General features: G+C 37.4%; 1 protein-coding gene across 10 annotated transcripts in view; it reads left to right on the top strand.

Moving 5' to 3' along the window:
* The window catches only part of arhgap42b (Rho GTPase activating protein 42b), a 225,038-nt gene that overhangs the window by 105,100 nt on the left and 96,508 nt on the right, over nt 1-23,430 (top strand). For all 10 annotated transcript variants that reach the window (XM_079826055.1, XM_079826058.1, XM_079826056.1 and 7 more), the window contains exon 4: nt 21,929-22,000. In XM_079826055.1, coding sequence (XP_079682181.1) covers nt 21,929-22,000 — 72 coding nt within the window. The remainder of the gene's footprint in view (nt 1-21,928; nt 22,001-23,430) is intronic.

Consider the following 23,430-nt stretch of genomic DNA (forward strand, 5'->3'; position numbering starts at 1 on the left):
ATATTGTAAAGTGTTACAAACAAATCATTTACTCAGAACACCTCTTGAAATGAGAATATAAGTGTGCTTACCCCATTTTTTTTTAGTAAGAGTGGTTATAGTAAGATTTAATCTTAATGAACTACAGTATTTTCAGGTTATTTATATGACAATATGTAGAAAAATTACCTACCAACATTGTGATTGTCCTTTAGCTTAATCATTTGAAATAATAAAAACAATATGATGTTCAAACTTTTGACTACTTTCTTTAATAACTACATAACACAATACTTGTACTTTTACTTTCAGTACTTGAGTAGTACATTTTAAAATAAACTACTTGCAATACTTAAGTACAAAAAATGTTGAATACTTTAGTACTTCTACTTAAGTGTGGTGATTAAAGAGCACTTCAACTTCTACTCAAGTCACTTTTTTGATAAGGAACTTGTACTTTTACTCAAGTATGTGTCTCTAGTACTTTATACATCTCTGTCGACAATTAATTGATCATCAATTAATCATTAACATCCCTAGTTCAGGAACTGGTATCGAAGTAAAGGTATCGTATCGGTATCGAACATTTGTGAACGATACCCAGCCCTATCAGCAACAATACTCAGGTAGGCTGTGGTGTTTAAACAATGCTAAATTGGTACTAGGGGTACTAATGTGTGTCAAGAAAATCTCCCACACACCATTACACCAACTGCAGCCTGAACCGTTGATACGAGCCAGGATCGATCTATGCTTTTTATGTTGTTTATTCCAAATTCTGACCCTATCTAAATGTTGCAACAGAAATCAAGACTCAACAGACCAGGCAAAGTTTTTCCAATCTTCTACTGTCCAATTTGTTGAGCCTGTGTAAACAGCCTCTTGCTGTTCTTAACTGACAGGAGTGGCACCGGTGTGATCTTCAAGGTTCGACTTCAGTGTGCATTCAGAGATGCTCTTCTGCAGACCTCAGTTGTAATGAGCGGTTATCTGAGTTACTACCTTTCTATCAGATTGAACCAGCCTGGCCATTCTCCTCTGACCTCTGGCATCAAAACGCTTTTGTTTGTTTTTTTCCCACAGAACTGCAGCTCACTGGATGTTTTCTGTTTTTCAGTCCATTAAACTCTGTAAACCCTAGAAATGGTTGTGCGTGAAAATCCCAGTAGATTATCCATTTCTGAAATACTCAGACAAGCCCGTCTGGCACCAACAACCATGCCACATTCAAAGTCACTTACATAAATCACCTTTCTTCCCCATTCTGATGCTCAATTTGAACTTCAACAGATCGTGTGGCTGCATCCGAAAACCTAGGCTGACTTGTTGCCTCGCTGCCTTATCAGGCAATGACTTGTAAGGCAGGTAACAGTTTAATGATCTACAGTAAAATAAAGCAAGCTTTGGTGAGAATTAAACACATTTGTAATTACTACAGTAGTAATTGCTGGCTAGAAATTACATCAGAAGTGGAAAACGTTGGTCAAACATGCACATTTACACACAAACTGACCAGCAACGCAACTTTCAGACACCATCTTTCTTTTTCTTACTCAACTTTCACCGAATGGAACGCATATGATTGTGGGATATCAAAGGCAGCGTAGGATACATCTATGCTGCCTTCAAAAATCGATCAGATGAAGGTATCTCAGGAGTCAGGAAGTGAAGCTAACATTGAATTCGGACGTGCCTTGATGCTTTCTTACCTTGAAATGTGTCCTCTAGGGGTGTAACGGTACACAAAACTGACGGTTCGGTACGTACCTCGGTTTTGAAGTCACGGTTTGGTACGGGTTCGGTACAGCGGTTTTAAAAAATGGCTTTTTATTTATTTTTTATTAAACAGTGGTTTACTGAAAAAATTGTGTCTGTCCTTAAATTAATTAAATTATAACTAAAAGTTTCTTAAAGATAATGCTGTAAACTATTACTCTTACTTGCACATTATTACTATAATATTAAAGGTTAACAACAGAGCCCAAACTATGAGCCTATATTCAGCTGATATTCATGTTTAGTAGGATAATCAACACTCAAATAACACACTGTGTCCAAACATGTAAACTTCACATAAGGCAGTTTTTGCATTAACTTTTTTTCTCCTTTTTTCTCCAATTCGTTGTTGAAATATCTAAGTGACTGTCATTTTCTTGACAGATTTATCTAAACATAGCATTAAATAATCAAGACATCACTAACAGGTTAAGTAAAATATATATATATATATATATGTGTATATATATATATATGTATATGTGTGTGTGTATATATATATATGTATATGTGTGTGTGTATATATATATATATATATATGTGTGTATATATATATATATATATATATATATATATATATATATATATATATATGTATAAGAAACGTGTATAATCCCCTGTGAGAGATGTAAATTAAGATTTTGGAAAATAAATAAGAGACTCCATGTCCAGAAGAATAAAATGGAGTTAGCCTATTGTTAAATTCGTGGAAAATCGGGTGACCAGATTGCAAAACGTAGGCAACTTAAATTTTGGCTCAGCTCACAAAGCCTACCTCTCTCGTTCGGCATGAATATAATATTTATTTTGTAAATAAATGTTTGTGCTTCACTCGTGTCATAATATTCACGTAAAACAGCTTCACATACAGAAAAAAGTGTTTTGTCCGCCCAAGCGCCAGTGATATTCAGCCACTGTGGTGGTACGGTTGTCACGCACAGCCCTATCACTGGGTGACAAACTATTGTGATATGCGGACAACATTTTGAAAATAACATCTAATAATCTATAATTAGTCATCTATAAATATATGTCTATAAATAATCTATAATCTTTTTAAATCGAACGATTTTGTACCGTATCCATGTAATTTTCTATACATAAACGCTATCTCCCCCTGGTTTTCCGCAACCTATCTGCGCGCGCATCCTGTGTGTTTACAAACAGTAAATTGGTCTATTGGTAATACAAATCTTATTTTTTTGCTGCTCAATATTTCTTGTGGAATCATGAAATTTTCTTTCAGGTTTCTTTGATGAATAGAAAGTTCAAAACAACAGCATTTATTTATTACTTCTTTACTTTACTTAAAACATAAAAACCCTCAAAAAACATAAGAAAAAAAACTTTTGGGCAGTAGTGTATTTACCATTTTTAACCATTTTTGTGCCATTCCCAAACAAGTAAAATATCCATCCACCAGGAATGAATGGAATACCTATAACTTTTTGGACCAGAGGGAAGCCCCAGTTTTCTATTTTAACATACCATCTATGAAATCTGAGTTTTGTGCAAAACGAAACACTCTTTACCTCATACCTCTGCCGATGAGAAGTTTGAGTGCAACTTTGCATTACCTTAAATGAGGCAGCCTCGCGGTCATGAGCAAAAAAAACACCTTTTATCTGCTCATCTACTCTATCCGCTGACTGCCACCCAAGTATCCAATGCGTGAAGGATGTGAGGGTTTGTCCAGGAAGCAGGTATTGGACTGCATCAGCACCTGAGGTGATAGAACGGCTCGGTGAGATTTGTGTCTCGCTGAGAGCGCACTTATCATAATCGCAACTTAATTGATATTTTCGGAAATGCTGTCATGGAAAATCAATATAAGTTCATCATAGAAATTTGATGTACCTGAGGTGAAACTTATGGGTAGAGCTACAGAGCCCAAATGTATTTCCCTATTTTTAGGTTTATCGGCAGCACATGTGCTGCAAGATCTGTTGAACACCATCCAAATGAATTCAGCAGACATTCATTTTTCAGCTCAAAGCAAATTTTTCCAGTCAACCTCACTGACACCAATTAGAGTCGTATATAGATCACAGCAGACTGCTCTCGAATGCCAGGAATGAACCAGGTGCTTTTGTTCCTTGAGGGCATTTACTTTGATCTCTTATGAAAAGTTTGTATGAGTAACTTGAAAGAGTTGATGAGTTTATCATATGATGAAATAAAAGTTATGATTATTAACAGCTTAATATATTGTTCAGTTGTGTTGTAGTGCTTGAGACCTGTCTTGGTCTCCAGATAATTTTTTAAGGTCAACTGCAGGGATATAACAACATTTCTGGTGCATCGTCTGATTTGTTTGTTAACATCATTAATTTTATTGAATGCTTAACTTCCTGCTTAAAATGCAATCAAAGATGTATTTCTAATGTTATTTCTTCTGTTATTGTTGTGTCGGGTCAGACATCAACGAGAGAATGTGTCAAAAATGTCCACAAAATTCTAAATGAGATTTTTATATTATAACATACAGTATTAAGCAAAATCACTAGAGCATGAGAGCTGTTTTCATAATTATGAGCAAGACTGGAAACGTGATATTGGATTTATACAAATGTTCAATAAACAAATTGTTATTTTTAAAACATTTATCTGAACATTATGTATGCAGTTGTAATTGCACAAATTCCGATGCAACTTCTGTGTCACCTCTGCATTTCATTTGATTGGTAACAGCTCTATATAGTATCTTATTATTCTAACTGTAGATACTGATGAAATATAAGACATTTCTCAGGCAGTAAATGTGGATCTTTTAGATTAATTTAAGGAGTGCTGTGTCAGGGTTTGGGATGATGACAGGAGTGAGGACTCAATTGCAGGAGGAAAGGGTTATTTATTCAGTAATAAAATAAAACAAAAACAAACAGAAACAGAAACATCCTGAGGGGGAAAAAGCAAGACTTGACTTGACTTGACTTGACTTGGCTTGGCTTGGCTTGACTTGGCTCAAGGCATGACTTGGCTTGACAAGGAACAGGGAAAACACGAGGGATATCGGCTTCATCACTCTGTCTCCTCTCCACCAATCAGCTGGTGTGTGTGCACACTGGTGCGCAATATGGCTGGCGTCGCATCATCCAGGTGGATGCTGCACATTGGTGGTGGTTGAGGAGGTTCCCCCCTTCTATGTAAAGCGCTTTGAGTGCCTAGAAAAGCGCTATATAAATGTAACAAATTATTATTATTATTATTATTATTATCCGATGTCATAAAACGTAAATTTTCTTATAATATACATTGTAGCATCTCCTCATTTATCCAAAAGTCTGAAAACAGGTTGTTTGAAGATTCAGTCTCTCTAAACCGGCCTAGTCTGTTGTGATTGGCCTACCGCTTACAGCCCATGTTGGAAACGAATCACCTATTAGCATATCTGAATTTGAGCTTCAGAGTCTTCCTCAGCTCATGATACAGAGCAATACGAACAGTAATGATGGCGTCAGTTTTACCGGATCAATTTGAGCGCAATTCCGCGTCCTTTTAAAGTGCATTCAAAGTGGATTAGCAGCATTGAAAACAGCATCTTCTCGACATATTGAACTAAACTCTTCCAGGCCTCAGCTACAACTACAGTGTTTGAGGGAAGGTCAAAGTAGATTTCATTCATGTGCAGCCAATGAAAAGCATAGGCTGGCATTATGCAAATGTAATCTTTAAAATGTGCAGACCTTTTACATTCACAAACAGCTATATAACACACTGCATGGCAAGATAATATTCTAAAAAGAATAATAGGAGCACTTCAATATTAAATAAATTTGAATGCATTTTGTCTAGAAACCCATGTATTATCAGCAATGCATTAAAGTCCCCATGAAGTTTTTAAGTTTTTTGGCTTTTAGTATGAATATGTTAGCGTTACTGTTATCTGTAAGCTAGTGTGCTCCAAAACAATGATAAAATTTGCATTTAGAAGATAAAAGCAATCAAAACGTACAGTCTCTCACTTCTGGCAATATGGAGCAATGATTTTGATTAAATCTCCTTGCACTTCAGTTAGGGCTGAACGATATGGACAAAATTTCATATCTCGATTTTCATGCCAGATATCTCGATATCGATACAATACGATATGACTACGTGTTCGGTGAAAACCAGAATCGTAATTAAAATGTGTTTGATTTAAGCCTACATTTCAAAAATTTGTGTCAGAAAATGTATTGTTTTTAAGCCTTTCGCACGTACGATCACACAGGTGTAATCAGTCTAGGCTGGTCCCTGGAGCGTATGATCAAGTGCATCATATGATCAACTGCTAAAGTCAAATGTTGAATTTAGCCAGAGACAGGCGCGCTCAGAGCTGTCATATATCACAACTTTTCAGTGTTTTCAACCACATACTGTTTATTTTAGGTTTCAAACATATAAATTCACGTAAGTACTAAAAAAGCAAAACATTTAGAGTTTGTAAAATACACACTGATGTCTATGGAAGAGGTAATAATAATCCTTTCCATTATAATTCGGCACGTTTTATTCATATCAGATACACATTGTGTAAGTAACTTCAATGTTTACTCTATTCTATTCCCAGTTCACCAGCCACTTACTTTTAAGTATTTCGGGAGAAGTGGATGAATTCACGTGTTGTAAACATAGAGGTTGTAAATCCAACAGATCCGATTCTCTGAACTGCGTCTGCGGCACAAACTAACACGGCGGCGCCCATCGCGCATACAGCTCAACTAACGCGATCGTTATAAAGGTGTTTAAACAACAATATACTTCCACTTGCATGTATTTGACAATCGGAATATCAGATATTTCATGCCATAGCTAACACATTTGTGAATATTCTGAGTAAAAAAGGAAAAAATTACATAAAAGCAGATCATCATTCATTCAGCGCTGTTGCTGCTGTGGTGTGTCACGTGACAAGCAATGATGCGTCACCATGGAAACGCCGCCCCCCCTCTCACAATATAGTTCCCACGTCCCTGGTAGTGTGTGTGTGCTGGCTTTAGCGGGGCATTCAAGGGCACTCGTAAAACTGATGTTTGTTGTGACTGCCAGAGTTATATGCAGGGCGAGCGCGGAGAGGGGAAATCTATATCGTCTACAGTATATTGTTGCTTTTTTCGATAGTAATATCTTGAAAGTTCATATCTAGATATAGATACGATAACGATATATCGTTCAGCCCTAACTTCAGTGTCTCATTAGATTTTCTGTCCAATCAAATGCTCTCTAGAATCTAAAGCGTCCCGCCCCCTACATTATAAATTGACGTGAAGATGCGGCTAAAATCGGTCAAATGTATTATTATTATTTTATACATTGTGAATAGCACATAGTGCACTATATTGGGGATAGGGGATGATTCAGACAGTGTAAATATGCTTTCATTTGAGGTGAATGAAGTCTGGGTTCACTTTAGCATCACGTGAACCACAGTCTGCTCTGGTCCAGAGACATGGTAGAACAGAGAGGATCAAATGCGCGAGTCAGCGCATACCAGAAGACGTATAGGACCCATTTGAATTCTGCACAGAATGCTATATTGATAGCAATATGGATGAGATTAGGAGTACAAACGGTTAGAGATTAGGAGGAAACTGTGGCTTCACCGAGCTCAAAGGCTCTTGCTGAGCTGTGATATAAACTAAACTCTACTGGCTATTTTAAAAAAGGGGAGGGGCTGTTCGATGTCCCACCCTGTTAGAGCTGCAACTAACGATTATTTTTTTGATTAGTCGACTAATCTAACGATTATTTTTTCAGATTAATCTGATGATTCTTTTTTACTGATTATTGTATTTCAAAGAGGGTAGTGAATTTGTATATTATTTTAACATGAAATCAATGAATGATGACAATATGAATTGTATTTCAGGAAGGGTAGTGTACTTAAAGGGTTAGTTCACCCAAAAATGAAATTTCTTCCATTAATGACTCACCCCAATGTTGTTCCACACCTTAAGACCTCCGTTCATCCTCGGAACACAGTTTAAAGGGTTATTTCACCCAAAAATGAAAATTATGTCATTAATTACTCACCCTCATGTCGTTCGACACCCGTAAGACCTCCGTTCATATTCGGAACACAAATGAAGATATTTTTGTTGAAAGCTGATGGCTGAGAAAGGCTTCAGATAGGCCTCCATTGGCATTGAGTACATTTATAATCCCAAGACCCATAAAAGGCACTTAAAACGTCGTTACAAAGTCCATCTCACCACAGTGACTCTACAATATTTTTACGATGCGACGACAATAGTTTTTGTGCGCAAAAAAAAATAAAAATAACACCTTTATCCAACTTGTTATTGTCTTCCGTGTGTGCCTCCACGACGCATGCGCGAGAATATGACGCAGATCCGGCGTTCGGACACATGACCCAGAAGAATTTTGTTTACAAGCAGAGGAAGACGCGCGTTCTAAGCTTTTGAATTCTACATTGATCGTGCTTTAGGTCTCGGCATAGTTCTCAAAATGGGGCTTAAGTGTGCATTTCATGGATTCCCGAACGCCGGATCTGCGTCATATTCTCGCGCATACGTCGTGGAGGCATACACGGAAGACAATAACAAGTTGGATAAAGGTGTTATTTACATTTTTTTTTGCGCACAAAAACTATTGTCGTCACATCGTAAAAATATTGTACAGCCACTGTGGTGAGATGGACTTTGTAACGACGTTTTAAGTGCCTTTTATGGGTCTTGGGATTATAAATGTACTCAATGCCAATGGAGGCCTATCTGAAGCCTTTCTCAGCCATCAGCTTTCAACTAAAATATCTTCATTTGTGTTCCGAATATGAACGGAGGTCTTACGGGTGTCGAACGACATGAGGGTGAGTAATTAATGACAGAATTTTCATTTTTGGGTGAACTAACCCTTTAATATCAACAAGAGGTGCGAAACCCAGTACATATAATGCAAGTTACCTGATAAAACATCTGAAATTAAAACACTAAAATGAGCACAGAGAATTTGCCGCTAGCAGTAGTAGCAAACCATTACAAGACGAGAGAAAATGTCAAGCGATAACCCAAGAGCTTTAAAAATAACAGAAGTGCTTACCCAATTCATTATTCTTGATGATCAACCAATGTCAATAATATTTTTTCATTCAAGTAATAATAAAGAAGCTGTAAATGTATAAGTATCGTATCGGCGAGTACCAGAAACAAAATAGCAGTACTCGTACTCAGTGAAAAAAATGATATCGTTGCATCCCTACCTTTAACAATGCACTAAAAACAACTCAGAACACCTTTGAAATCACATAGCAACATCGCAGAAATCTTCCGCAACACCTTGCAAGTTCTACATTGGTCACATTTTCATCAAAATACATTTTGAACACACACAAAGTATTGTCCATCTATTTTTATTCACAGATGCGCTGTTTTCCTGTGCGCTTTTCCTTTAGAACCCCCCCCCCCACACACACACACACACACACACACACACACACACAAATATTGTACATTCTATTCTTTTAGCATTACAGTTGTTGACAGAATTATTGCCCCCCCCCCCCCCCCTTCGTAAATATGAACGAAGAAGCCTGTTAAAATAAACTGATGTTTTATTTAAAAAAAAAATCACAAAAATCTAACCTTTCATTGAAGTAAAATAATTGAAAATGTGGGGAAAATCTCTTTATGAAATAAATGTTTTTCTCCAAAACACGTTGGACATAATTATTAGCACCCTTTTGTTCAATACTTTTTCAACCTCCTTTAGCCAAGATAACAGCTCTGAGTCTTCTCTTATAATGCCTGATGAGTTTGGAGAACACCTGACAAGAGATCAGAGACCATTCCTCCATACAGAATCTCTCCAGATCCTTCAGATTCCCAGATCCATATTGGTGCGTCTCGTTTTCAGTTTTCAGTTCATCACTCATTTTCTATAGGGTTCAGGTCAGGGGACTGGGATGGCCATGGCAGAAGCTTCATTTTGTGCTCAGTGACCCATTTTTGTGTTGATGTTGGTTTTGGAACATTGGCCTGATGGAAGATCCAACCATGGCCCATTATAAAATTTCTAGCAGAGGCTGTCAGGTTTAGATTTTTTTTATCCGCTGGTATTTACTAGAATCCATGATGCCATGTATCTGAACAATATGTCCAGGACCTCCAGCAACAACAACAAAAAAAATCACAGATCCAGCAGTATATTTAACTGTGGACATGGGGTACTTTTTATCCCTGTTTGCACCAAAGCCATCTTTTGGGTTTGCTGCCAAAAAGCTATTTTTTTAGTTTCATCTGACCATAGAATCTGGTCACTTTTGAAGTTCCAGTCATGTCTGACAACTGAATATGCTGCAGTTTGTTTCTGGATGAGCGAGGGGGATCTTTCTTGAAACCCTCCCGAACAACATGTGGTGATGTAGGGGTTGTTTGATATTTTTTGTCTTTCTGACCCCAAAACTCATCTAATCTCTGCAATTCTCCATCTGTGATCCTTGGAGAGCCTTTGGCCACTCAAACTCTCCTCCTCACCATACATTAGGATGATATAGACACACGTCCTCTTACAGGCAGATATGTAGCATCTTTAGTTGATTGGAACTTCTTACTTATTGCTCTGATGGTGGAAATGAGGATTTTCGATGCTTTAGTTATTTTCTTACAGGCACTTTTGTGAAGCTCAACAATATTTTGCTGCACATCAGAACTATATTCTTTGTTTTTACTCATTGTGATGAAAGGGAATTTGGCCTTTCTGTTTCCTCATACGTATACTCCTGTCAAACAAGAAGTCATGGCTGGACAATGTCATGTTCCTAGTCACCCTGGTGTGCTAAAAAATGTGGACCCATTTTATATTAGGTGGCCTTAACTACTATGTACTAACATTTAAATGTATAATTTGATACAATGCACGTATTGTGTACATACATGTTTTTACATTGTACTAACATTTTTTTAATTACCTGCATGTAATTACATCTGTAATTAATTTCTGTAGTTAAATTTATAATTACACTGTTGACACTTCTCTTACACCTAACCCTACCCTTAAACTTACTCATACCACCACACCTTTCCCTAACTTTCAACATGTCCTCCAACTAATACGCCTATATAGGTCGTTTGTCACATCCCTGAAATACAACCCATAGGAGCGTTTACTAAAGTTGCGCCCCTATCAACAACAAGACACTTTAATTTGAATTCATGAAATACGACCCATAGGAGTGTTTACTAAAGTTGCGGCCCTATCGACAACAGGACACTTTCATTTTAATGCATTGTTCCCTTTTATTTGCGTCATATTTCGGGTTTTGCGTAGCTCAATTGATAGAGCATTGCAAAATACAAAATCATGTAATAATGTGATCATACAATCATGGGTTCGATCCCAGGAAACACATGTGCTCATAAAGTGTATGCACTATAACAGGGGTTTTCAAACTGGGGTCCTCTAGAAGGTTCTAAGGGGTCCCCAGACAAAGACAAAGCAAAATTGGTTAAAGTCTACCGAAAATTCTAACAGTTTCATTGCTAAATGTTTCTCGCCTTTCTTGCCGTATTGATATTTTTCAGAAATATTGTAAAAAATATTGTATATGTTTGCTTTGTATCTTTCTCGTGAGTTTTTCTCACTATAGTCCCCTTTATCTTGCTCACTGGGGTTGTACATACATTTATTCTGGAAGTTGCTTATTCATATAATTTTTAATTGCAAATGTTTTTCTTCAGGTTTATATATCCAACATAAAAGGTCCTGTTCTTCGTGATCCCATTTTTCAAACTTTAGTTAGTGTGTAATGTTGCTGTTAGAGCATAAATAATACCTGTAAAGTTATAAAGCTCAAAGTTTAATGCCAAGCGAGATATTTTATTTAACAGAAGTTCCCTTTCAAAGCCTACAGCGAACGGCCGGTTTGGACTACATCCCTGTACTTCCTGCTTTAATGACGTCAGTAGAACAGTTAGTTGACTAACCTCCGCCCACAAGAATACGCAAAAAAGGGGGTGTGGTCTTGTTGCTCTCCCATGTGGAGAAGAGGAAGTGTTGCGTTCGGTTGCGTACGTAGAGTGTGTTTGTCGCCATGCCGTCCAGACGCTGTTATTTTCATCCCGGAGTCAAATCACCTTTGTTTGGCCTTCAGGGACGCTGTACTTTGAGCGCATGCATCTCCCCGTTATGGTAAGAGGCGTGACCTTTCCGGGCAACGTGCGCTAAGCTGCTGTCGAATCACAACACGGGAACCGCTGGCACAATCAGAACTCATTACGTATTTCTGAATGAGGGACTTCATAGAATAAGGAAATCATCGAGGCGTTTTTAGGACAGTGAAAACAGCCGTATACAGATAAGTACATTGTGTTAAAAATACTGTGTTTTTTTACACGCGAAACATGAACACATGTTATATTGCACACTGTAAACACAATCAAAGCTTCAAAAAAAACAGGAAAAACGGGACCTTTAAGTATAGCCAATTTAAGTTTGGAAAAATGTTGTATTTATAATGTCACACTTACTATTTATGTAACAGTTTAAGGGCCCTATCTTGCACCCAGCGTAATTGACTTTGTACACCGACGCATGTGTCATTCCTGTTTTGCACCCGCGCAAAGCGCGCTTTTCCTTCCACAGAAGCACGTCGCAAAACTAGTGAATGAACTTGCGCTACCTAGGCGGTTCAGCGCAAAAAAGGAGGCGTGTTCCGGCGCAAACAATCCCTGGTGCTATTTTGCTGTTCCATTAAACAATTGCGCCACTGACCAGAAAAAACCTAGTCTAAAGTCAGTGGCGCGTTGCGCGTTGTTCATTATGCTATTTTAAGGGCGCATGCTTGACCATAATGTATAGCGTGCACAACGCGCATACACTTTGCTCATGTAATCTACACAGATGCAACAGTTATTTTTGCAAATCATAAGTTACACTAAAAAAATATTAACACATGAGATGACGGAAATCATTGTGGTGTGCCACGAAGATGTGAAAAAATGTGAAAGACCTGTTTGCCCAATAGTGGCAAGACATATATGTAGCCTATATAAGGACATCTGACAAATTGGTTTGTCCGTCAAGAACCAGGAAAAAAAATCGACTGAAAAACTGAAAAAACTGAAAGACTGAAAAAAAAAGACTGTGAAATCACCTTTACCATAATGTACAACATTACAACTTCACTTCTTTGTCTTTCACTGCTCTTACAAGAACATCAGTCTCCTCGGCTGTGAACCGCTCCTGGCGTGCGCCTGGTAAATACGCCATAATAATAGCAATCCATAATGGAACTTGCGCACCTGCTTTTAAAGGGAATGTTGGATGACGCTCGGATTGGTTTATTCACGTTACGCCCAAACCACACCTATGAATAATGAAGCTACTTCAGACCAACCCATTTTAGATTTGCGCCGGGCGCAAGAGCCATTTATCCCGCCGGGAAAATAGCAACAGCGCCGAGACCCGCCCACAAGTTACTTGCGCTTCGTGCTTTGACACTTGCGTTTCAGATCGTTAAAATAGGGCCCTAAATGTTTTTTAATACATAAAAATATATAGATGGATTTTAGGAAGGGGGTCCCTCATAAAGGTTCATCATATTTGGGGGTCCTTGGCATCATAAAGTTTGAAAACCCATGCACTATAAATCACTGGGTAGGTTTAGGGGTGGGGTGGGTGTAGTTGTTAATAAAAAATATTTTTGCTAAATGGAAATATGACAAATGGTGGTAAAAAGTCCACACATTGCATTTAAATGAACACGCATTTTGATTGGTAACGACAGTCATACGTCATTTCATGAAGACAGACGTAACACGACACTGTCATTATTTTTACGCCAGCTAGAGGGCACATGACTTTAAAATGTAAATAAAGGTCGTAATACGGTGCCTGAAAAACAATTTTTCTTTTGGAGGACAGTCTGCTAACTTTACCCGTATCCCACCTCAATATCAGCAAAAGTGTTTTGCAATACAATATGAACACAATAAGTACATTGTACTTATTTTTTTGATGTGAGTAAATAGTAGTTAAGTCCACCTAATATAAAGTGGGACCAAAAATGTAAAAATGAATGGGAATACTTATATTTTACTAATAAAAATTCTAGAGGTGCCGATAATTGTGTCCAATGTGTTTTGGAGAAAAACATTTATTTCATAATGTGATTTCCCCTCACTTTCAATTCTTTTACTTCAATGAAAGGTTAGATTTTTGTGAATTTTTTGAATAAAAGATGAAAAGGATAGGCAATGCAGATTTATTTTTACAGCCATCTTTAATAATAAGAATAATTCTGACCTCAACTGTATAGTTTTTGTGCATGATGTAACTTGGGACGTTAAACAGTTCCAAGGAGTGGAATGTAAAATCAAACCACTCCAGCTTTTTGCATGTATGTTTTACATAAACTTGCTGCATGATAAAGCAATTATTTTTGATTTAAGCCCTTTTTTGATGTCTCCAGAGACGTGATCACTACAGGTGAGACTCTCTTCAAAGGCCCTGTCAAGACAGGCCATTTCAGATAAGTCTGATTACGGCAGCTCATCCCAAAATGAATTCCAAAGGTCAAGTGTCCTGAGAACTGCTGCCGCAACTACAGAGGAAAAACTAAAATGAAAACCTTCACTGTTGATATCAAGTTATTCAGATTCAGATTAGTCACAGTCTCTGAGCATTGCATCGCAGGATGTTTTGGTCTACAGCCAGGGAAGTTAAGACGGTATGAAATCAGCCGTGAGGACGTTCCACTCCAAACGGGAAATAAATTGCAGCCAAGGTGTCGATTCAGCTCATGCATTAAAATCATATACGGTAGATCTGATCTATTTCAGATCCTGGGGAAGACACACGCCCATTGACCTGTTTGTGCCAGGCGAATTATTCAGAGTTCTGAATACACATGCTTTATTCATTGGTCATAAAATAATAATCAAGGAATGAGCTGGAAATTTGAGTGTTTATTGAGTTACTTTCCAGTTAGCCACATTATCGTCTCCACTAGCCGCAGGGTTGATGCTCGCCTCGCAGTTCTTGCCTTGTGTTGGAATATTAATCCGACCAGTAATTCCTTTGATAAAGTTATGCTTTCAAAATTCTTTGTTCAAGGCTCGGGGGTTCGTCTTTGAACACCAATGAAGCGATGCTTCCTAAATTGAAATAAAAACAAAGCAATGAAATGAGAAACCGATTGAAATGGCGCAGGGTTTAAGGTTTGCAGCTAATCACAGAGGGTTCGGATGTAGATGAGGTTTGTGTGCCTTTGTCAGGTAAAGGTGAGGGTGACCGTGTGATTCAGGGGTTTTTTGAGACAATGAAAACAATTCTCTTGATTTATGGGTGGAGGGAGGCACTCTCCAGAGATGGTGGAGGAGAAAGGTCTCTCTAAAATTAGACCAGGTATTATGTGCTGTGTTATAGCTTTATCACACACCCTCACGGCACAGAATAACTCCGTTAATCAAACCGAGCGTCATGTCACGCCACCACGGCAGGTCTGCTCCACATACGCAGATGTGCATCCTGACCTAATATGTTTGCATGTTTTGGGCAAGGAGGTTTATAATACCTGGAGAGAGAGCTATCTGTTAGCATTCCCATTTATCTCAATGGCAGTTGCAATGCACTGCAAAAAAAATTACTTGAAGCAAGTTTGTGTGAGCAATGTGTGGCATTAAAAAAGACTTTTGGAAATACGCATAATATTAGCTGCTTTGATCCGGCTTGTGTAATCTTGTTTCCTTTTTTACATTTACACTAAAATGTTTAAAGGCAGCACTTTATTTTACAGTCCTGTTCCCCATGTACATACAAAGTACTTAGTGTAGTAATTACAATAACTGGGTAATAACTAGGTACTAACCCTGAGCCTAAACCCAAACCTAACCTTAACCCATGTAGTTACCTCATATTACCCTGTACTTTCTTAGGTAAGGCACACGCAAGTGCACGTACAAGTGTTTAATTTGTTATATTTAGAGGTGAATAATAAAATTATAACATAATAGCATGTAATATCATATAATTAGTGCTGTCAATCAATTAAAAAAATGACAAATTAACCACAATTTTTTTTTCTGTATTTAATTGCAATTGAAAAACATCAGTTTTTAATATTTGTATATTGTAATAATTTCAGTTATTACCCAAATTAATGTAGAAAAAAAAAATATATATATATAGCTATTTACATTTTAACATGTATTAGGCTTTAAAAAATAACAACTTTTAATTTAAGTAGGGATGCACCGAATCCAAGATTCGGGTTCAGATTCGGCCGAATATTGGGCTTTTTGACAGGGTTCGGTTTTTTTCCACTTAACCGAACCCTAGGCTTGCACTACTGGTCAAACGTAATGACGCCACTGTTGATTATGGGAACATGTTTACTAGGTGGACCGTTCGAATCCAGTAGGCTTTGAGAAAGTGAAAATGGAACTCGTGAACAGAAAACATGTTGTTTGGCTGTACTTTCAGTCAAAAGAAGGTGATTCAAGTCGAGCTACATGTTCAATTTGCAATGCCTATTTGTCTCGTAGTGGCAAGGACCCTAAACAATAGCCGCTGTTAAAATATTTGCTTATTAAACATCTGAAAGAATACAAGTTCATGAAGGAATCTACAGACAGCAGCCAAAATGCAGCAACTTCAGGTAGGAAGGACTGTCATCCTGGCATAATGTTGCCATTCTTAATTAAAATTAAATTAAATTGGATGCACATTTTGGTTAATTTTTCCAACTGACAACCGCTGCTCATTTCCGATTATTAACCGTTAATTGATAAGATTATAATATTGAATTGGCATTCAATAAAAATACGATTGACGAGTGTCTGTTACCCGTTAAAAAGACCATTTACCATGCAGCAGCATACAGATCAGATAAAATATAAATAAAAAGAATAAAATAAATAGGCCTACACTAAATATTTTTCACTTAAATGAAAAAGGTGGCAAAACAGCTCCGACAGTTGCCTCCGCCTCCATCGCAACCATATCTACCTCCTCTTTACCTGCTTCGCACACATCTTGCCCCTTGCCAAAAGGATCGGTCTCTCCGTCAACGTCAGGCAGTTTCAAAAATTCAATTCACAAAGCCGATCTATCACTTCGGTTTTAATTTGTCGTTTTAGTGACTGTTTCGAAATAGAAATCTGAAAGTGGGTAGCTATTATCAACAACTCATCCTTCCTACAAGTTTCAATCGCTTCCAACGAGGGATTATCAATGAAACGCTGTTATCTGGGAATTACATACCGCTGGAATGCGCAATTGACCAATCAGAATTGGTCAAGAAAATTTTTATCAGCCATGAATTTTACTAGCCATGAATTTTTACTAGCCATGACACAAAAACAGGCAGTGTTGACACCAATTTTTTTTTGAAAATTCTCAATCCTCTATTCCAATATCAATACCACAGCTAAAACTACTAACTTGACTAATATAAATGTAATTGCCTACATTTAGACGAGTAAAAAGTCAGTAATAAAATAAGAACAGACAATCACATTACAAGCAATAGCACAAATAAATACAATACAACAAAGATACAAATGAAATAAACAGTGCTCAGGCAGGCAGGTCTAATAGTTTTCAGGTGCTGAAATGTTATAAGTATAGGCTAATCAAATATATAACACTGCATAGTCTTCATATCCTTTTTAAAGTTCAAGAGCAGTGAGTGATCTTTGTCCTTTGTTGTTTGATAGACATTAAAAATGCAGACTGTATGCTGTGACTTTAAGACCGAATGCACGCCTCACACGGATCATGTGTTTTGTGTTTGCTTTCACTTAGGACATAAATATGACTATGTTTACTAGGATACGCCTATTTTTACTTGCATTTGCCGTTTGGCAAGTGTTACTTTTAGACCCTGCCTATATGATATTACTCTGTAGCCACACTGAACCAGCGGTTTGGAAAATGGATGGATGGATGGATGGATGGATGGTTGATTCAGTTGTAGGCGCCATCTTCAAGTCTGACATGGGTATTCAATCGACGTGCGACTCTCACAGTGCATTATGGGTATTCTCTAGCCTAGACGTTGAGTGTATCTGTTGTACATTCGTTTTTGCGGTGCATTGTTGTGGGATTGAATGAGTGAGCTTGGTAACATCCACTATGTTTTCCAGTGGTGGAAAGAGTACTGAAAAAACATTCTGAAAAAGCATTAGAAAAAGTGTTACTTGTCAAAAAATGTAGAGCAAGTAGAGTAAAAGTACCTGTCCTAAATACTACTCAAAGTATGAGTAAAAAGTAGCCCTTTTAAAAGTACTCAAGGGTAGTGAGTAGTATGCTATTAATGTTATTCCACATTATATACCCTGCAAATTAAAAAAGTAGCTTACTCTTTTATGGATGATTATCAGTAAGAACAAAAAAAACGAGATCACCAATAGTATTTCAATATTTTTCCAAGTTTTATTTTTGACTGCTAGCACTAAAAATACAGCCATATAGGCCTAATATTTGAGAAAGCAACCAATAATCTGGTAAAATTTATGACAACCATTCTGTAGAGGTTTTCAAAAAAGGTTGCAAAGCGTTTTACATTAACAATTTTACGTCGTAAAAAAACAGAGTTCTTTCTTTTCAAGACACACATTCATTTTACTTTTCTCTGTAAAAAAAATACACTTCAAAAATCAGAATTGAGTAACTCACAATTTTCACCATTGATTATTTTTTGCTTGCAATTAATAAATAAACCTGATTTAAATATAAATCTGATGTTTTATGAAAGTTATTTGCTATATACATGGACAAAAATTTTAAATCGCCATGTGAGAACACATTACATTAAAATATGCTCTTCAATAAGCCAACAGAAAGCAGGTTAATGCGTTTACATGTTGAGCGAAATCGATGTAAGGGACACAATTCTAGCAGTGACGATCGGTTAATGCCTAATGCACTTTGAAGCCTGGCAAACAATCAAGCTAAATTAAGTGTTTCCAGCGGATGGCACCGCGAGCTTGTGCGGCGCTAACAGAATACGGGCCATGCGTTCATAAAGCACGCGTGCCTCTCACTCTAGGCTGGGCGCTATCATGGTGGATTTGACGGGAGTCACACGCGTGACGCATGGAGTCACAGGACTGATTATTCGTCTTAGCCAATCAAGTTGACAGGAAAAAAAATAAACATAATGTAGCAACGACAGGTTTAGGGAAAAGAGCGCAGTAAAAGTACCGATACACCGATACAGCACTTAAAATGTATTCAAGTAAAAGTACACAGTACACAGTAAAAGTGTTTTTAAACTACTTAATAACGTGCAATTCCTGAGAAAAACTACTCAATTACAGTAATGAGAGTGTTTGTAATTCGTTACTTTATACCACTGATGGTTTCGGGCACCACTACAAATGGCTGTCCCCTCAAATAGTGCCCAATCTAAGGGTATGGGGGCGATTTCAGACAAAGCCTAGAACTAAGGCAAAGTCAAGACCATGATAACCATGACTAAAACGAGACAAGGCAGAAAGAGAACATGACTGTGATTAATATAATATAATACAATATAATATAATACCACTCGTCTTATATAGGGTTTGCGGGGATGCTGGAGCATCTCAGACTGTAGGATAATATAATATAATACAACCCCAAATCAGAAAAAGTTGGGACAGTATGGAAAACGCAAATAAAATAAAAAAGAAGTGATTTCTAAATTTACTTTGACTTGTATTTTATTGCAGACAATATGAACACAAAATATTTCATGTTTTGTCTGGTAAACTTCATGTCATTTGTAAATATGCATCCTTTCCGGTCATTCAGACCTGCAACACATTTCAAAAAAAGTTGGGACAGGAGCAATTTAGGGCTAGTAATGAGGTAAAATGGTTAAATAATGATGTGATTTGAAACAGGTGATGTCAACAGGTGATTGTTATTATGATTTGGTACAAAAGCAGCATCCAAGAAAGGTCTAATCCTTTAGGAGCAAAGATGGGCAGAGGATCGCCAGTTTGCCAACAAATACGTGAGAAAATTATTGAAATGTTTAAAAACAATGTTCCTCAAAGAAAGATAGGAAGAGATTTGGATATTTCACATTCAACATTGCATAACATAATTAAAAGATTCAAGGAATCTGGAGGAATTTCAGTGCGTAAAGGACAAGGGCGCAAGCCTAAGCTGAACAACCGTGATCTCCGATACCTCAGGCGGCACTGCATCAAGAATCGTCATTCATCTATAAGTGATATCACCACATGGGCTCAGGACTACTTTGGCAAACCTTTGTCAAGTACCACAATACGTAGTTACATCCACAAATGCCAGTTCAAACTGTACTGTGCCAAAAGGAAGCCCTATGTTAACAGTGCCCAGAAGCGCCGTCGACTTCTCTGGGCTCGGAGGCATCTGGGATGGACCATCACACAGTGGAAACGTGTACTGTGGTCAGATGAATCAGTATTTCAGGTATTTTTTGGGAGGAATGGACGCCATGTGCTCCTGACCAAAGAATAAAAGGATCATCCAGACTGTTACCAGCAACAAGTCCAAAAGCCAGGGTCTGTCATGGTATGGGGTTGTGTCAGTGCCCTTGGCAAAGGTAACTTGCACTTCTGTGAAGGCACCATTAATGCTGAAAAGTACATAGAGATTTTGGAGCATAATATGCTGCCTTCAAGAAGACATATTTTCCAGGGACATCCATGCATATTTCAACAAGACAATGCAAAACCACATTCTGCACACATTACAAAGTCCTGGCTGCGAAGGAAGAGGGTACGGGTACTTGACTGGCCTGCCTGCAGTCCTGACCTGTCTCCAATAGAGAATGTGTGGCGCATTTTGAAGCGCAAAATGCGACAACGAAGACCCCGTACTGTTGCCCACCTTAAGACTTGTTTGCAGGAAGAATGGGACAAAATTACACCTGAAACACTTCATCACTTGGTGTCTTCAGTCCCTAAACGTCTTTTAAGTGTTGTGAAAAGGAATGGCAACATTACAAAGTGGTAAATGCTTTACTGTCCCAACTTTTTTTGAAATGTGTTGCAGGTCTGAATGACAGCAAAGGATGCATATTTACAAATGACATGAAGTTGACCAGACAAAACATGAAATATTTTGTGTTCATATTGTCTGCAATGAAATACAAGTCAAAGTAAATTTAGAAATTACTTCTTTTTTTTTTTTTGCGTTTTCCATACTGTCCCAACTTTTTCTGATTTGGGGTTGTATGATAATACTGTATATGTGATTAACAATAAGGATCACAGACTGATCAAACAACACTGACACGGCATCTACATAAGAAGGGCCAAAGCTGAATGTACTTCTTGAGAAAAGTTTTCAATGTGTGTAGCTGCACATGTTCTTTCGGTCTGTTTGTGTGCCTGCCTTGTTCTACACTGTAGTGTGCTGGGGCTCTGGGAGTAACAAGGAGATGAACAAGCTCATCAAGAAAGCAGGCTTTTTCACTGGAGAAAGTCGGAACCATCTGGAGGCTGTAGAGAAGAGAATGGTGTCCAAGCTGCTGGACAATATCATGGATCTGAGTGTCTACCCACACAACACCCAAGCAATGCGCTAACAACAACCTAGAACATCCTATCAACTAGCAGAGCCCTTACAAATACTCAGAGCAACATAGCAGCATCATTGTAAATGTAACTGACAGAGTCACCTGTTATCTCTGTGAGGCTGGAAAGAGTGTGTCAGTCTGCTGTGAGGATCTTTTCCAGGGTACACCATGATACCCACATCAAACGCAGATATGGCATATCTCAGCTTTCAAATGCATGCCTATCTGCACACGTAAAACTCCTCTGGTCGTTGATGGCCGTATTTCTCTCAGCTCTGACAATACCGGTGCGTTTCATGGCCCGTTTAAAACAAAAGCCATTTTCTGTATTATTGCATTTTCCTCAATTTAATAGTCCGTGGAGCGAACTGCAGCAGTCCTCATTAAATGAATACTGATGAATAATATTCTATCACACTAATCATTACTGCTCTTCTGAAGTGTTAGTGTGAATGTTCTCACAAGCCTGCTGCAGAAATGTAAACTCACACCACAAATTTGCTCATGATAGTGAGCTTTTACTAAATTCTCAGCCTTCGGCGTTAATACTGCATGCACTTTCTAACTTTAATTAAAGCTGTGAACTTCACAGAAGTTAATCTAGCTTAATAAAGAGTGTTTTCTGCCAAACAAAAAAAAACTTGTATGAAAATCTTATCCATGCTTGATTGATTGCAGATACAGAATGCCGATGATGTTCTAATCACACCCTTGGAGAGATTCCGGAAAGAGCAGATCGGAGCAGCCAAAGTAAGTCATCCTATATCACTTTAGACAACAACCAAAAATACCTTGGTATTTGGACTAGGTACCAACATGGCTAAAATATGCGTGTATGAGTGTGTGTGTGTGTGTGTGTGTGTGTACGCGTGTGTGTACGTGTGTGTGTGTTTGGAAATGAAATCTGCTACTGTGTTATTTATGACATAAATTATTCCTTTTAAGGCTTTTTTGCTGTAAGCATGGTTTGATGGATATATTAAATACCTGAAGATGGTAATATTTTATAAATGTTTAGCCATTACGAGAGTGCCTTCATACCACTAACTAAAAAAAAAATATCTAAAATTGCCAAAGGTATGACCATGTTTGCCATGTATTTTTTTAAATATGCTGGAATACCAAGTAAATACCATATTATATTATGAATATGGTAATAATTCAGTATATCAAACTACTGTGTTATTTATGGTTTAAATTAACTTTGCTTTTAGCATGATTTGATGAATATATTTAAGACCTGAATGTAGTAATTTTTTATGAATGTTAAGATATTACAAATCTGCCTCTGCACCGATGAAAAAAAAGTACCTTAGTTTTACAGTGGACTTTGGCCATTTTGTTAGTACCGTAGTATTATGTGAAGTACCATGAATAGCATCAAACATGAAAATGGCAATCATTCAGTATGAGAGCCATGATAATACCATCATTATACCATGGTACGGTCACTGTACTTCTCAAAAGTGGTATGAACAGCTGCTCTTGTTTATCTGTAGCTGTAATTATGTTAGTATTACATTTGATGGGATTGAAATTGAGGCTCATAGTCATTTCAATGTGTCATTTAAATGCTGCAGTTTTTTGGGTCACACTTTTTGATGGTGCACTTCAGAAATTCTACTAACTATAAGTACATTTGCAACTACATTATTTTGATCAACGATTTATATGTCGTGTTTTTTTTATGAATTGATTAATCGGAAGATAAATTGTTATAAAACATTTTTTTTAATGTAGGCTATGCTGTACATTATAAGCAAAAAAGGGTTAAAATACAAACATTACATCTAAACCTAAAAACAACTGGTTGCTTACTATTTTTAAAATAGAAATTAAAACAACTGAATTAACAATGAACATGCAAATATGAACATAGTAATTATATTACAAACATCAAAGGCCTATTCCAACAATAGTGCCTTTACTGTTACCGCTCTCATAAATATGATTACTTGTGTTACATGTAGAATTTTAAACCTACACTTTTTAGCAAAATGTTCTACTGCGCTCCTTCATTGAAGTCCGTGAAGTTTAACAAGACACTTGTTGTCAGAATATTCAAAATGTAAAACATTTATAGATAAGGATATAATCATAAAAGTAAGTTATACGCTGAGGAAAACACATGTCAGAGGCATTAAAGGAACACACCACTATTTTTAAAAATAGGCTCATTT

The sequence above is a fragment of the Gobio gobio genome (assembly GCF_949357685.1).
Source record: "Gobio gobio genome assembly, chromosome: 9".
In the NCBI taxonomy this organism is placed as follows: Eukaryota; Metazoa; Chordata; class Actinopteri; order Cypriniformes; family Gobionidae; genus Gobio; species Gobio gobio.